This window comes from Capronia coronata, assembly GCF_000585585.1.
Source record: "Capronia coronata CBS 617.96 chromosome Unknown acBCG-supercont1.6, whole genome shotgun sequence".
NCBI classification, from domain to species: domain Eukaryota; kingdom Fungi; phylum Ascomycota; class Eurotiomycetes; order Chaetothyriales; family Herpotrichiellaceae; genus Capronia; species Capronia coronata.
In genome coordinates, this window is record NW_006912898.1 from 1,531,023 (window position 1) to 1,546,195 (window position 15,173).

Genomic DNA, 15,173 nt, shown 5'->3' on the forward strand with positions numbered 1-15,173 from the left:
CTGTAGACCACCACGGGATCCGGAGCTGTCAGGGTGGTTCTTTGTCAAGTGGTCAAAGTTCTTCGGCTGTCACGACGAAAAGCAGAGGGTGCTAAGGTAGTACGTCGTTGGTTTCCTTTCCAAGCGAAAGAGCTATGGCCACGACACGACCAAAACAATCTAGACTAAGAATATTCTTTGTAGGAGAGGAGCATGGTGTGAAACCTACTCATTGAACCTTTTAGCTGATAGATCTATCTCGCACTGAACGCAGGAGCGACCCCTCTCAATCGGTGTCCTGCATCGTCATTGGGCCTCTTCGTCTCCTGTCGAGGGCCCTCTGCATCGCATCTCGGACTTCAGAATTCATTCTCAGCGCGCCGGTCAGCAGGGTCTCCTTCATGCCTGCTCGGAGCATTTCCGATTTGCTCGCATCGCCCTTGAACGGACTCAAGGCCAGCTGAAGCAACCCCACAGTCTCAGTGTCCAATTTGCCCGCCACTTGAGCCAAGTGTGCGACCTGCTGCTGAGTCTGGAGCTCTCTCGTGGCCGCGGCTCTTGCCTTGGGAGGAGCCAGTTGTGAAATGAAGATGTTGAGAGACATGGACATCTTCCTTGCGAGACCCAAGATCTGATAGGGGAGAAGATGTGGCGGTAGTAGATGTGGGAAGATCTTGTGAAGTGTAGAAGCCCAGAGCGCCACCAGCCGAGGAGGCTCCCACGTGTGAGTCAAGAAATACAATTCCAGAAACGCCATACAGGCCACGGCAAAATAGCGCCAGAACTGTCCCCATTTGGGCAGCCAGATGTAGTTCAGAAGCACCAGCAGGGCCGCATTCGTTGCGTATTCGGGGATCTTGGAGCGTAGGCCAGCATAGACATAGTCCTTGATGGTCTTCAGTCCCGGATGTTGCAGCTGGACGATGCCTGGTCCGAATCGATCGTAGGCAAAGCGCTTTGCAGGATCCAAAAGGGTGTCATGCGCCAACTTGAACTGCACAAACACTTGGTCCGCTCCGGGGACAAGTTGCCCGTTCTCGTGCAGTTTATCTGGATGATATCTCGCTGCCAACCTCCGGAACCGACTCTTCACCTCTCGTTCCGTCGTCCAGGGAGTGACTCCCAGGAGAGCGTAGAAGTCTCCCGCCAGCTTGACATCATACAGGGCCTGGATGAGGGTGTAGAGGAGATAGAGGGACAACACGAAGACGCGGATTCGACGATTGTGGTACGCGAAGAGAGGCTCTCCAGGCTGCGGATGGCGCCGTCCCGCGCGTATCGTGAGTCGGTAATAGACCGATTGTAGAAGAGCCGTGGCATACTAGGAGAGCGGTGAGTCAATCGCGTCGCTGCGCGTGGTAGGAGTTCATACAGCAGGTAAGAATGCCCATCCAACCAGGGAGAAGGCTTGCGTTACAACTCCTTCAGCCATCTCGAGCTGTGGCGGCAATTGCAAGCACTGACATTCCCTTCCCTCCGCCCTCAGTCTTCCAAATCATCAAAGAGACATGTGGCCAGCCGCATAAGTAGAAGAGTGACAGGAAATATCTTTCCAGGTATACAGAGTATGTTGCGGGTAGTCGCCCGTTGACACTATTGTCATCGTTGTCTTGCGGAGAAACGTAAATCCGGCTTCCCTCCTTTTCATCAAGGACGTTACAGCCTCGCAGCCAATCCCCCATCTTGATGCATCTTTCCATGAATTAGAAAAAGGGGTACTCTATGCCATGTCCCTGCCGTTATGCACCTCAAATGGTGTAAGAATGATCAAATTATAAAATGACATTAAACAGACGCCCACATAATTTTATTGCAATAAAATATACGGGATTTCCGCAGAGTATATTTTCTAGCTAAAGCCATTCTTGAAAGGCTCCGCCTTCGGCACATGTACCTGAGCAAGGACGTCTGCTGAAGCACTCACTGATCTATTCCTTGTACTTCCTATCATGGAATCCGGCAATGACCTCGACAGTGCCGTCCCCCTTCTCAGCCCATCGCTTAGCGGCAATATCAGGATTCAACTGCAGAGTCTGTTTCGCCTTGACCCATTCCTCCACGGTAACATGCTTGTCAAAACGAGGCGCAACGCCGGCCTTCTGCAGCACAGGACTGTCCGTGATAGGCACCAGCACGGTGTCGTTGTGCGGACGCGCAAAGTACAGCAGACCCGTGCGGTTGTAGTGGCGCTGGTCCGCGGGCGGGGCAACGACGCGATGGACGGAACTCTTCAACCAGCCGCCGGTTAGATGACTGATCGTGTCGGCCAGGTTGACGGTGATGGTGCCCGGTTCTGGTTTGACGTAGGTCCAGTTCCCGTCCTCGCCGAGGATCTGCAGCCCCGCGACAGGTTGGCGGAAGAGCAAGGTGACGGTGCCTAGGTCGGTGTGGCCGTTTCGTTTGCCGTAGTCGCTGGCCGCCCACTGCTCTTCAGTGCGCGGGTGGTAGATCATATATCGGAAATGGTCTTCACTCTTCTTGTCGTAGGTGTGCTGCTTGACCAGATAGTCTTCGTCGGGCAGCTGCAGAATGATGGCGAACAGACGCAGAAGCGGTAGTACCACATTGTTGTGCAGCGCTCGATGGAACACCTCGATCTCGGACAGATGCGCCTTGAGCAGGTCCGGATGGTCATACTTGCCCGCAAAGTCCGGTGTGAATTTAGCGAAATTGTAGATCTCGATGTTGTCCTGCGCTTTGCCCTGCAGGGACCGTCCCGGACGACGCCAGCCGTTGTAGTCGGCGGCGGAGTAGCGGATTTCGTACTTCTCCTTTTCTGTGACGGGGAGCTCGAAGAAGTTCTTGGCCAGCGTGAACTGCTGGTTCACCTGCTCCTCTGTCAAGCCATAGTTCTTCACGTAGAAGAAGCCGACGTGGTGCACGGCGTGTTCAAGTTGCTTTGCCAGCCTCTCCTTGCCTCCAGGTCGGTTGTAGTCCTCTAGATCGAGGGTCACGAGCTCTGACCAGGGCAAGTCTTCTTGGGTCTCTGGAGGGTGCACATACGGCTTGAGATGACTGTAGTCATACTGGTGAGGGTCCTTCACAGGAGCAGAAGGCTGGACTTCGGTCTGCTGGACAGCGGTGGTCGACATCTTTGATCTGATTTGTGTCTTGTTTCCAAGGTTTCAAGCTCGTGGGGAAAGAGGAGAGGCTGTTACAGATCCAGGGATCAGGGAGGACCTGATAACCTCTGTTGGCGGAGGTCCAGCTCCATTAAGTGCGACACGCTGTACATGCTTCTTATCGGTTGCTACCGTTGATACCCCGGATGGTTGGAGGAATATGCTGTCAATGTTCCCCCGAATGTCGTGATCACCTTTCTCCCCACTCCAATTTGTCAGGATTGTTCCATCGACAATTGGCGACAGCGAGGTATTGTGAACAGCATGCAGATTGTCAGTGTCCAGGTGCATGCGAATGCAGTGACATGGGGCGTCTGCTCGTCTGCTTTGGTTGGCATGGAATGGCGCCGGTTCGAAGCGGCACTAACTCCGGCCAGGTCTTAAAGCGTGTGGTTGGCCAAGCTTCGGTACTGGGTACATTGTTCCTATCTAGCCTCGCTCTTTTGCATCTCCGAGCAAAAACAAGAACTTTCGCAAATGGCGTGCGAAACCTTTAAGTTGCGACAGACGATACTGGGCTACCACTTGCACATGCTGTTGAATGAGTGGGACAATCAGCAGCATGTTGCCGTAGGTCAGTGATCGACCCGACTTACCTGCTCTTCCACCCCAAGGTGTCCACTATAGACAGCATATGTCAAAGCACAAGACAAGTGCATACTGTTGTGGGGGCCATCTGATTTCTGCGACCACAAGACGGTATCCATAAGCATCCGTTCCTGGGCAGACGCAAGGTTACTCCGGCACACGGTGTCGGCTCTTGGTGCTTGACAACTCTCCTTGGCCAAATATCTCCATTCGGACGCTGGAAAGCACCTCATCTCGGTCAACGTCGGGAAATCGCCGAGTTCATAGACAGTTCAATGGCCCAGACAGGTCTGAAGAGTCTGGGCAGCACGAAGTCGCCATATCTTGGCTTCATGCAGGCAGGAACGCGGCCTCCTGGGCGTGATATGATGAGATTGATGTCCAAATGGCGCAATGAGCTTCGAATGGCGCAATGAGGGTTCAGTAGTGGTTATAAACAGAAGAATGTAACGAGCCATTGATCCTGCGCAGTATGTCAAAGCTTCAGCGCCTCTATTCCTCGCGCTTCAGGAGATCAAGAGGGGCGTTCCAAGACAGCAGCCTCCGAGATGGCATCCACGAACCCGGTAGTATCTTCGAAGCCGGTCGCTGAGGTCGGAGTGGACGTGCTGCCGGACGTTACCCACGAGATCGCACCTTCAGCAGCATCGAGTCAACCCAGGCCTTGGGAGATGGGAGGATTCAGGGGAACATCACATCGATATTTTCGGACCTTCCAGCGGTATGTCTGGGATGATCCAGACAAGCCCAAAGATGAGAAATGGTTCCTCCTTAAGCTCGACTTCTTCCTCCTCACGTCCACCTGTCTCGGTTATTTCAGCAAAAACCTCGACCAGACCAACCTCAGCAACGCATACGTGTCGGGCATGAGCGAGGCTCTGCACATGTATGGCAGTGAGTTGACATACGCCGGCAATGTCTTCACGGCCGGGTATGTGATCGGTCAATTGCCCGCCGCGGTTCTGGCCACCCGCGTCCGCCCATCGATCCTGTTGCCCACTCTCGAGTTGCTGTGGTCGGTCCTCACTTTCTGTACGAGCGCCGTGACCTCGGTGTCGCAGCTGTATGCCATCCGCTTCCTCATCGGCCTTTTGGAGTCGGCATACTTTCCAGTGGCGATATATATGGTCAGCTCGTGGTACACCAAGAGCGAGCGCGGGAAACGGGTCACGCTCTTCTATTGCAGCGCCACCCTAGCGGGCATGTTCAGCGGCTACTTGCAGGCTGGCGCGTACAAAGGCCTGAATGGCAAACTCGGCCACGCTGGCTGGCAATGGCTTTTCATCGTGTGTGGCGTCATCAGCACACCGATTGCCGTGCTGGGCTATTTCTTCTATCCAGACTTCCCGGAGACGACCCGTGCTTTCTATATCACGGAGCAAGAAGTATCGTTGGCAAGGGACCGGCTGGCCCGGGAGGGGTTGAAGCCTCTGGGAGCGTCTGCCTGGGATCGAACCAAGCTCTTTCGAATGATGGGACAATGGCAGTTTTGGGTCCTTCCCATCGGGTACTTCCTTGTCCAGGGCAGCTTTCCCATATATCAACCAGTCTACGCGCTCTGGTTGAAGTCGACGCACCATTCCACCTATCAAGTCAACGTTTGGCCAACCGGTCAAGTTGCCATCGGTGTGGTTGTCCAGGTTCTGGCAGGCATGCTTTCGGATTCTCCCCTGCTGCGAGGCCGGCGCTGGCAAGCAATGATTTTCATGGCCAGCGGGACCTTATTCAGCACCATAGTCCTGGCTGTGTGGGATATCCCGGACGCACTCAGGTACGTGGCATATTATTTGTCGTACACCGCGGCAGGCGTGCCCGGCATCTATTTTGCGTGGTTTCCAGACTTGATTCCACACGACCATGAGATGCGTGGATTCGTGATTGCCGCTTCAAACACGTTCAGCTACATCCAGTCCGTATGGTTCACCATTGTGTTCTGGAGGACCGTGGAAGCTCCAGAGTTCCACAATGGGTTCATTGCAGCATCGTGCTGGGGTGTGGGACTCATTGTGCTTACGCTTGTCATTCGCCGACTTGAAATACGAGACAAACGACGTCGCAAAGCTATAAGCGAAGGATCCGGCGATGTTGAGGTGGAAGGGGCTGCAACTCCGGTGTCAGAAAAGGCCGACAGTGTCTCGCCCTCAGAAGCGCAACAGGAGCATGGAATCCTCAAGTAGTATAGAAGCCGCACTGTTTGATGGCACGATGAGGTATGAGGAAGTCCTCTTTCATCGTATTGCGCGATGGAGGTACAGGGATAGAGCCCTTGTCCGCTGCTGGACAGAGATGGAAGACCCCAGACGTTGAGAGGCGCCCGTTGTCCTGGTCGGATTGAGCAACTATGCTTTTCCTGATTGATGTCTGGAGCTTCCACGAGCAGACTGTCGGAAGCAGGGTAGCAGGGTGCAGAATATCCCTAGTCTTGGTTAGGCTTAGTCTCGATAGTTGCATTCGACGTACTATTGAAGGAGCGTATCTATCTACCTTACCAAGCTACGAGGTACCTACGGTAGGTAAGGCAGCAGGTGAGCACACTTGATACGGCATTCAATTCATTAGCTCGCTCGATAGGGTACTCAATGGGCAGCACGGCGACAGTGTCTTGAATGTATCTATCTCATCCGAGAGACAACCCAGTCCGAACCCTGATATCATAGAAAGGACCAATTCGTCCGCGACCACATTGATTCGCCTGCCTGTATTGAGATCCTACAGACTTCAATCAGCCCGCAATCTACTGTCTGCTGTCCGGTCATCTGCCCACCGCCGCACACCATGGAAGGACGCTGCCAATGTGGCCAGATCCGCTTCACCACGCCCACCCCCAAACCAGACGCAATCTACATCTGCCACTGCACCGAATGTCGCCACCAATCCTCATCCACGTACGGCGTGACGGCCGTGTTTCCATCATTTGAGCTGAAAGACTCAGAACCCTATCCTGGCGCTATTGCCATCTATAGCCGTCCGAACCCGCATGGCTGGACGGAAGGGCATTTCTGCGCCAAATGCGGGTCGAGGCTGATTCATCGTCCAATTTCACACCAGGGCCAACCGGCTAAAGTCGTCAGTGTCAAGGGCGGGTGTCTCGAGGGGTTGACGAGGGAGATGATGAGGTCGGCGGTCCACATTTGGACCAAGTCGGCCGTGATTGATATCCCAAGTGGGGTGGAGCAGTATGAGGAAGAGCCGCCGGATGGAAGTTTCAATGAGGAGGGTTGACGCAGGAATCGAGGGTTTGATGGAGTTTCCGGTTTGGTCTTGGAGAATCCCGATCCGTGAAGAGACGATGGCCGAACCTGAGCTGCTTGCATCAAGCTCGCTGGATGGGATGAGCGGCGATAGGGTCATGAGCCTTGCACTGTCCTTTGAGCCGGTGGTGGGACGTTGTTCGAAGCCGTGACCTTGACGGATTGATGGCATCCGTGGAAACCCATGCTCTAGTGGCCTGAAGATATCACGTCTGCAATACTGGGGCGTGCGCCAATCCAGGCTTCTCGCTAGACTGCTGCATTTGCTCCTGCTGCTTGCTTCGATGTTTCATAGGAACTGCATCTGTGCCGTTACTGTCGTCTCGTCCTCCGCCTCGCATCCTAGGTTTGTTTTGAGAATCGTCATATTCCCTTTCGTCCTCGTCCTCGTCCTTGTTATCGCAGCACCAGCAGCACATGAGCATCCACCAGCTCAATAACTCCATTGTGGAAACTTGAGCCTATTCAACGTAGGTTGGGTTGACAGAGCTATTTTAACTCAAAGAGTACAGTGAACTGACGACTCTTGAACACACATTGACTTGTCGATTTGACAGGCGTTGCTCGATTGTCGACAGTTAACGCAAGAGAAATGTTCTTGCAGAACCTGTGTGATGTACACCATCTGTCTTTGCTGTTTGTGGTTGACTAGCACGCAGACCGGGACAAGGTGCGGTGATGGTTAGGCTTGAGTATGAAACGAGTGTAAATTTTAGAGACAGACCGATGACTGGGACGAACCAACGACTTGGAGAAACAACAAAACGACAGAATTAGAATAATCACGAAAGACACCTTGTGCGTGGGTTCTCGATTGTCTTTCGAAGGAAACTTGCGATGTGGGCTTCAGGAGGTGGCTGTGTAGAGACTGGTCCGAGAACATGAAACATAGTCGAGTCTGCTTATGCTCGTGGGGCAGACTTGGTACAACTGCAGTTCATTAACAGCAAGATACCTAGGATTGTCTCATATGAAAGATGCTACTCGCTGTTAATATTCCAGGACGCGCATTATCCGCAGAGTGACCCCCTGAAAGGCAGCATTAAGACAGGAGAGAGTCAGCCTTGCATGTCTCGCAGCCTTGCCATTCCGTTTCGAAAGCACCCATTTGTTCAACTTGAAAGCGACAAATAAATGGCTACCATGTTTGAGGGCTCGTGCCATCTTCAATACTCTCAGGAGCCCCTTGCAGTGCTTCCATCTGTCCGTTTCATGCGTCGTAGTCGCAACTCAGCGCAGTAGGCTTGATTTTCTCGCCCTCGAGGGTGACCCTTGCAAGCGTTTCCTGCATGGCAGCAAAGGACTCACCCCCCAGAGGGAGCCTAAGAATCGGTACGCTCGGCTTGCCAGCTTCACCCTGAACGACAGTCGGCGTGAGCACTTCCTTGACAATGGCCCGCGCCGCCTTGTCCGTGTCGAGATTCGGCACATACCCGCCGGACGTGATTGCCTGCAGAAACATATCCGCCGGCGAACCTTTGTACGTGTCCGGCAGCGGGACCGTGTTCGCCGCCAGTTTGGCCGGGTCGAAGAATGGAGTGCGCATACCCCCAGGCTCGGCGATCAGGACACGAATGTTGAAAGACGCAACCTCTGGCACGAGAGCCTCCGACAACCCTTCAAGTGCCCACTTGCTCGACGCGTACGTCGTGGTGCTGGGTTGGGGCTGCCAGAATACCGAAGAACTGATGTTCACGATGGCGCCGCCTTTGCCGGACTCGCGCAGGACCGGGAGAACGCACTGCATCAGACGGAACGCGCCGAAGAAATTGGTCTCGTATTGGCGTCGGGCGAGGTCGACCGGGGTGGCCTCGAAGATGCCACCCGCTGCAAAGCCGGCGTTGTTGATGAGCACGTCCACAGGGCCGTGCTTTGCAACTATCGCCGCATATCTGGCCTCGATGTCTGCAGCGGCGACATCCAGCGCCTCCCACGCTCCATTTTGATGAGAGGTGATTGACTGGACGGCTTCTGGAGATGCCGGGCTGCGAGATGTCGCGATGACCTTTTGGCCTGGCTGCTCCAGGACTGCTTGGGCAAGAGATAGTCCTAGGCCCGAGGAGCATCCGGTGATGAGCCACTGCATTTTGGGTCGACTTGGTCTTCGATTTTGGTTGTGTGTTTGTGTCCCTCGACTTCCCAGCCTTCAGTCATGGGGGGAGCTCCAGGTATTTATACCGCATTTTCATCCTTTCTCTTCTCGGGGAGGAATTTATCCATTGGTATCGGAGCAAACTGAATCTGAATTTGGTGCGAGGCCTTCAAGTCGCTCGATACGTGGCTCCCGCACTTTGCGGGCGAATATTGCACCGCTGCTCGGACATGACTGGTTCTGCATCGCAAGGCTGAGCACAGAGTGAAGTGCAGGTGTCTCTTGTCCCCATATTGGATTGGGAAGGACGGGGCGAGGTGGCCGGGGTGACTTTGCACCGGGCGCACAGACCACTGGCAATGATCTCCGGCCTGCCCACCGGAGACAAGTCAGGCCGTACACATCCTCATTGGTCGCAGTGTACGCTGTAGAAAGTTGGTCGGTACCACTGGGGCGTAGGAACGCGACCAGCGAGATGGCCATTGGTAGGTTCGCATATAGAAAGAGGCAGAGCTTGCATGAGCGGAACCAGTAGCATATTCACCATCTGTATCTGTATCCGGAGCAAAGAGGCTGGAGAGGGCATTTAGGTATCAAGACTGGAGATGGTTATCTGTGCACATGGTGACACAACAGCGCTTGCGGCAGGAGTAGACAATAAACATTATGATGGTATGCGGATGATCAGGACCAAATCTATTTTAAATATGTACCGGGGAAAAAGAACCCGAGGCGCGCTTGAACGGAACATGCTTTTCATCCTCTCATACGTAAATGTAGCACAACGGTCCCCCGGTTGTGCTGAAGACATCCTGGTTTTGCACGGTAGTCGCCAAAGTCGCCAAGTAGATGGGATCGGTCACTTTTCCAGGCGGGCTACCGGTCGGGTCGAGCGTGGAGGTGCCGCCGCCAAAGGCCTTCGCGCGATTCTTGAGGTCTTGGTTCTGCCAGATCCACCATGTGCGATCGATCTGGGCATGGTGCAGGAAGAAGGTAGGCTCGGCTGGCGACGCAAAGAGATCACCACCGGGATCACCGGCAGTGGTGAAGTGACCACCGGTATGGACGCCGTAGAAACCGGTAGGGAAGTCTCCCTGCATGCGATTCTGGAAAGATATAATGTCTTTGTAGTTTGTAATGAGGTCGTATACGTCCGAGTCCTTGGTCCAGTTCGAGGAAACCCAGGATGTGATGTCTCGGCGCAAGCAGCGAGGGTTATAGGCCAGCGGGTCAGGGCTGGAGTAATCAATGATGCCGGGGATTTCCAGAGTCGGCGACACCGGGCCCAGGTTGACAACGTAGTCCTTGAAAGGCCCGGTCTTGACACAACCGCCACCAGACCCGGGGGGAATGCAGTTCAACCCCGAGGGCAGAGCAGGGGTGCAATTGTGCGGTGCGTATTCGCCGTTGCCGGACATGCTCACGTCACTGCCATCAAAGAGAGGCGAGTTCAATGGGTCGAAGGCATATTTCCCCCAGTTCCAGTATGGTTGATAGCTGGTATAGCCGCATTCGTTCCGGAGGGCTTGCTCAAAGGCCCAGGTGAAGTATCGATGCCACGACAGAAAGTTGGCAGTCCCGTGAATTGACAGGGTCTGGTTAATGTGGACGGCCACAAAGTCATCGTAGCGCGTCTTGGCTCCAGCTGCAAAGCTCGGGTCTTGTGAAGGTTTGGACATCAAGCACAGTTCGGCATCGATGTATGCGCGTCGTTCCTGCTTTGAGAGAGTCGACCATTCCCTTCGGATGGCGGCATTGAGCAGATTGCATTTTCCGGACGGGTTTGTGACCTGGTTGATTGCCAGGTTCACGAGGCCCTTGGCGGCCAAGATATCGGTTTGCAATGTCGATGCCGGCAGGAAGAACGATCCTTTAGCAGCTGCGTCCCGCTCTGCAAAGCTGTTCTCGACCTGTTCTGCCGATGCTGGCGCGGCTTGAGCGCCATACGCCGCCAAGAAGGCCGGTAGAAGGTGACGGAGTTGCATGACTGCAACAGCAAGATGCTCAAAAGAACAGATGCAGTACTTTGAGAACAAAGAGCGATCGAAAGGGTCCCAAATGAGGATCCCCTACGAACAGAAGGCTTGTGGTGAGGAGTGAAGATCCCTGGGCAAGGAAGATCAAGGGTAGAGACACGGCAGAGTTTCCGGTACTTTATATGTTTTCTCTTGAGGGTTCCTGTATCTAGGCCACGTGGATGGTCACATCCGAAGCCCACTCGGCATGTGAGATAAGCAACAAAGTGGAACGGTATAAAGCTCAAACTTTTTCAAAAACAAATAGTTCTCTGTAGCCGCGAGTGCAGCGTCGACTTCTAGAACTAAAGCACCGTGGCTGTAGACCGGGAGATAGAACTAGTGATTTTGAAATGAAGAACCGTAAACAGCCAACGGACGGTCAGGCTCGGGGTCCAGCCGGCCAGCAGCCAGGGACTGGGGCCGGCTAGGGCCTGAATGATGTTGTGGAACACTGTCCGCATCGACAAGATTGGAGGTTGTATGTGGTGGATGACAGCGGGCGGCTTGCTGGAGCTCTGCTGCACACATAAGAGGCTGCCGATCAATCCGCCGCAAGGGTGTTAGCACCTGCGGTATCACATGGATATTGGCATTGGGCGTGACAGAAGGTTGGCAACCTTGGATCTATCACTTGAGGGAGATTGCCATCCAATGCAGCACACCACCGACAGGGATTTGAAGGGAAGGGATTCGGAATGGCAAAAATACCGAAATCACGGCTTTTGCAGAGGGCGCCATGTGGTGTTATTGCCGTGGTGTCGAAGCGAGGCCAAGGTACGTACAGGGTAACGGCAACGAGACAAGGGGAGGGAGGAGAGAAACCGATGGGTCCGGCGGAGAATATCATCCCGGCGAGCTAAAATTTCCCCTGCACTAAAGGCAGTCACTAACCACTGAAACTAGTGCCAAATGGGTCAAACTCGCGTTGGCGTTCACGCTAAATTTGACTCCCAACTTCACCGAAAAAAGCACCAAATTTTCGCCACTGTTAAAGTTGTCAACTCTCAGACTGTACAGCTCTCCACAGACAATATTTCTCGGATATCCGATGTGGTGCAAGGCAAGGAAAAAAAGGATATGATATGGCATGAGTCGGACTGCCGTCACTCAAGGCGTTGATCCATCCTCTCGCGGGACAACTGCACTCGTCGTCTATACAGCAAATACGACCAGTTCCCTGTCTACCTCAAACAACCTGATCGCCTCTGCTTGAGCACTGTTACTACCGGCCCCAGCATGGCGAAAGTGGCTCCTTTCGCCCCTTAGAATCCAGAGAATCTTAGCCCCAGGCTTCAATAATAGAACGGTCGTCCTTGCTGGGCACAAAGCGGATGCTGCTTCTCGCACTATGATGTACAATACAACTGTTACAGAGTACTCACTACCACCATACCTACCTGACTCACCTGAAGAATTGTTCAAGGGCATTCGGGCAGATGATGTCGACTTCATTCGACGATAGCTCTCTTCCCACAAAACATGCACTTCAGTGTCCAGGTAGTATGGTGGTACGGTGGGCCGCTCTACCCATACACGGCAAGGCTCGAAGACCAGCCCCCGTGCGTTGGGCGAGGATCCGGGGCACCTGCCGGCACGATCTCTGAGCCGCGGACGCCACTGTTCCACAGCCTTGCAGTCGGTTGGCCTGCTACACTGGTGCAGTTTTTCTTGGGAGGCCCCGCCGTCGTACCACAAACTACGTACTACCGCACGACTCACTCAAGCAGTAAGTGCGGTGGATGCAATTATCAGCCAAGTGCGAGCCGCCTCTCTTTTTGCATCAGTGTGCGACGGCTGCACCAAATTTCGCCATCACAGAGCCCTAGGACGGCGTGGAGAGCATACTAAAGTAGCATCGTCACTTTTGAATCCTCGTTCTCTCTGTTAGCGAAGCCAAGCCAGCACCGGACAGATGCCCAGTATACACCGGTTCTTCTCTGATCAGGAGTTACCCTGTCTCTCTTTGGGGCAGTTCCGGTCTCGAAAAAGGCTCGTGTGTTGTTCTCTGTATGTGGGAGGATAAAGGATCTCACACTCAGGGATGATCCCCCAGACCGTTTAGCACGCCATACAGAAGGACGTCAAACCTCGTTCGTCACCATTCCCGGTACTGGTAAAGAATAAGAAGCTCAGACCTGCCCAGGCGGTGTCAACCAGTTCGAATCTTGTCTCTCTGACACTTTGTACCGGGCCACCGAAGTCCTTTCGTGACGTGCCCTCCAGCATCATGGTCGCATTCGGTCCGTTGTCAGCCTTGCTGGAGCGACAAGCTGCCGGCGCTCCTCATTACAAACATGAATCCAACACTGCGAATCTCATGGCGATCAACGGAACCTTTTGCGGCGTCGCTCTCGTCACGGTAGTGCTGAGAATGTATGTCAGGATATTCATGCTCAAGAGCGTGGGGACAGATGACTATGTCATGGTCGCAGCAATGGTCTGTCTCTTGAATGGTTCACAGCCAACATTCTAGTTCTGCATGCTGACCACTTCTATCTTCAGGTTTTGTCTCTCGCCGTTCTCGCCTGCTTCTCCGGAGAAGCTGCTGCGGGCGGCTTAGGCCACCATCCCGCTCTTGTCGACCCCGCGGATTGGTCTCTCTTTTTGCATTGGCGATATTTCCATTCGCTCATCATCATGTTTGGAATCAGTCTGGTCAAGATCTCGGTAGCCTGCTTTCTGCGCAGGCTTGTGCCGAACAAGAACTACCATCGCTTTCTTCTGGGCTCGATCGTCTTCCTGATCGCCTTCACGCTCTCATGTGCTGGGACGTTGATCTTCAATTGTGGCACCAACGTCTCCGCCAACTGGGACCTCGAACTACGAGTAAACGGCAAGGCCAAATGCTTCAGCAACACCACCTATACCAACATCGGCATTTTCAACAGCAGTATCCAAATTGCCACCGACGTCCTCTTCGCGCTCCTTCCTGTTCCAATCGTCTGGAAATTGCAGGCCAACCTTCGTACCAAAATCACTCTGGTCGGGATTCTTGGCCTGGGTCTTTTCGCCTGTGCTGCAAGTATAGTCAAAACAGTTCTCCAGGCCAATGCACTCTTCAATGCTGACTGGACATTCCATGACTCTTTCTTCATGTGGAACAATATTGAGTTCAACATTGGTATCCTGGCTGCATCTCTACCTTCGCTTCGACCTTTGTTCGTCAAGCTTCTTGGGGCTTCTCAGAGATTCACCTCAAGCAACGGCCGTAACGGCCAGTCCTATGGCAAGTATGATGCGGATGGGCTGGCATATCGAAAGACCAAATCAAACGTGCGGAACACTGGGAACCCCGGCAGGGAATATTACGAATTCGGCTCCCGGCAATCGACAGAGCTGGGAGAGCTACGCAGAGGTGCTAGTGTGCGTGCCTTTGGAGAGGACCCCAGTAAGATGGCAGGAGTTACTAGCACAGTGACGGCAGGCGACGATGACAGTGATAAGATCATGCTCGACCAAGATTTTCATGCGGTCGGAATTGACAAGGATTGGACGAAACCTGCTGGCTCGGGCATCACGAAGACGACGACTGTACAAATTGCACGGTATTAATTGACCTCAGGAAGAAGAAGCGAATAAAAGTGCCGTATCGGAATTGCGATGCATTCACAAAAATAAGAGCGGAACGAAGGACTTGTTGAATGAGATGGATCAGGTCGGCCGATTGTTTGCACACTCACAGTCATCAAGTCTTTATGTCTTGAATCGGCCGTCCATCAGGCGTTGCTATAGTACCTTGATGTGTCAAGATACCGGAGCGGTCATCTCCCTACTGGCGACAGCTACAGTTATGTCGCCTACTCTCCATCCTGCTGCCTGCCGCTCGTGCAGAGGGCCTTGACAAAGCGCTGTGGCTGGCATTAATATGGGCTCCGAACAGCTTGTACTATCAGAGTCCTTGTGTATATTTATTTCCTATCTCAACATTCGATGGGTCAGAATCTATTCTGTTCCGAATTCGCTCATTGCTGAGTCGCCCATCTTGATTGCATCCCACGCACAATCGATGCAACAGCGACGGAGCCCTAGCGAACACAAGCTCGCATAACGCCCACCTCCTGTGGTATTGAGCATGCAATGCTGTTGCTTTGATGACTCACAGCCTGTCCAATACTGCAACTAC

The 15,173-nt window shown here is 53.6% G+C and overlaps 7 protein-coding genes across 7 annotated transcripts; 3 read left to right on the forward strand and 4 right to left on the reverse strand.

Moving 5' to 3' along the window:
* Positions 1–265: 265 nt before the first annotated feature.
* A1O1_07223 (uncharacterized protein) lies at positions 266–1,411 on the reverse strand (the record flags this gene model as incomplete). Its single annotated transcript, XM_007728096.1, has 2 exons — positions 266–1,300; positions 1,352–1,411. The coding sequence occupies 2 exons, from the start codon at positions 1,409–1,411 to the stop codon at positions 266–268; spliced, it is 1,095 nt and encodes a 364-aa protein (XP_007726286.1).
* Positions 1,412–1,907: 496 nt separating this feature from the next.
* Positions 1,908–3,071, reverse strand: A1O1_07224 (uncharacterized protein; the record flags this gene model as incomplete). The annotated part of the gene is made up of 1 exon (XM_007728097.1): positions 1,908–3,071. One exon carries the CDS (start codon positions 3,069–3,071, stop codon positions 1,908–1,910), a length of 1,164 nt encoding a protein of 387 aa, XP_007726287.1.
* A 1,166-nt stretch (positions 3,072–4,237) lies between these two features.
* Positions 4,238–5,866, forward strand: A1O1_07225 (uncharacterized protein; the record flags this gene model as incomplete). The annotated part of the gene is made up of 1 exon (XM_007728098.1): positions 4,238–5,866. One exon carries the CDS (start codon positions 4,238–4,240, stop codon positions 5,864–5,866), a length of 1,629 nt encoding a protein of 542 aa, XP_007726288.1.
* Positions 5,867–6,464: 598 nt separating this feature from the next.
* On the forward strand, positions 6,465–6,911 carry A1O1_07226 (uncharacterized protein; the record flags this gene model as incomplete). The annotated part of the gene is made up of 1 exon (XM_007728099.1): positions 6,465–6,911. One exon carries the CDS (start codon positions 6,465–6,467, stop codon positions 6,909–6,911), a length of 447 nt encoding a protein of 148 aa, XP_007726289.1.
* A 1,239-nt stretch (positions 6,912–8,150) lies between these two features.
* A1O1_07227 (uncharacterized protein) lies at positions 8,151–9,026 on the reverse strand (the record flags this gene model as incomplete). The annotated part of the gene is made up of 1 exon (XM_007728100.1): positions 8,151–9,026. The coding sequence occupies one exon, from the start codon at positions 9,024–9,026 to the stop codon at positions 8,151–8,153; it is 876 nt and encodes a 291-aa protein (XP_007726290.1).
* A 770-nt stretch (positions 9,027–9,796) lies between these two features.
* Positions 9,797–11,017, reverse strand: A1O1_07228 (tyrosinase; the record flags this gene model as incomplete). The annotated part of the gene is made up of 1 exon (XM_007728101.1): positions 9,797–11,017. The coding sequence occupies one exon, from the start codon at positions 11,015–11,017 to the stop codon at positions 9,797–9,799; it is 1,221 nt and encodes a 406-aa protein (XP_007726291.1).
* A 2,260-nt stretch (positions 11,018–13,277) lies between these two features.
* Positions 13,278–14,602, forward strand: A1O1_07229 (uncharacterized protein; the record flags this gene model as incomplete). The annotated part of the gene is made up of 2 exons (XM_007728102.1): positions 13,278–13,487; positions 13,553–14,602. The coding sequence occupies 2 exons, from the start codon at positions 13,278–13,280 to the stop codon at positions 14,600–14,602; spliced, it is 1,260 nt and encodes a 419-aa protein (XP_007726292.1).
* Between the last annotated feature and the right edge of the window lie 571 nt (positions 14,603–15,173).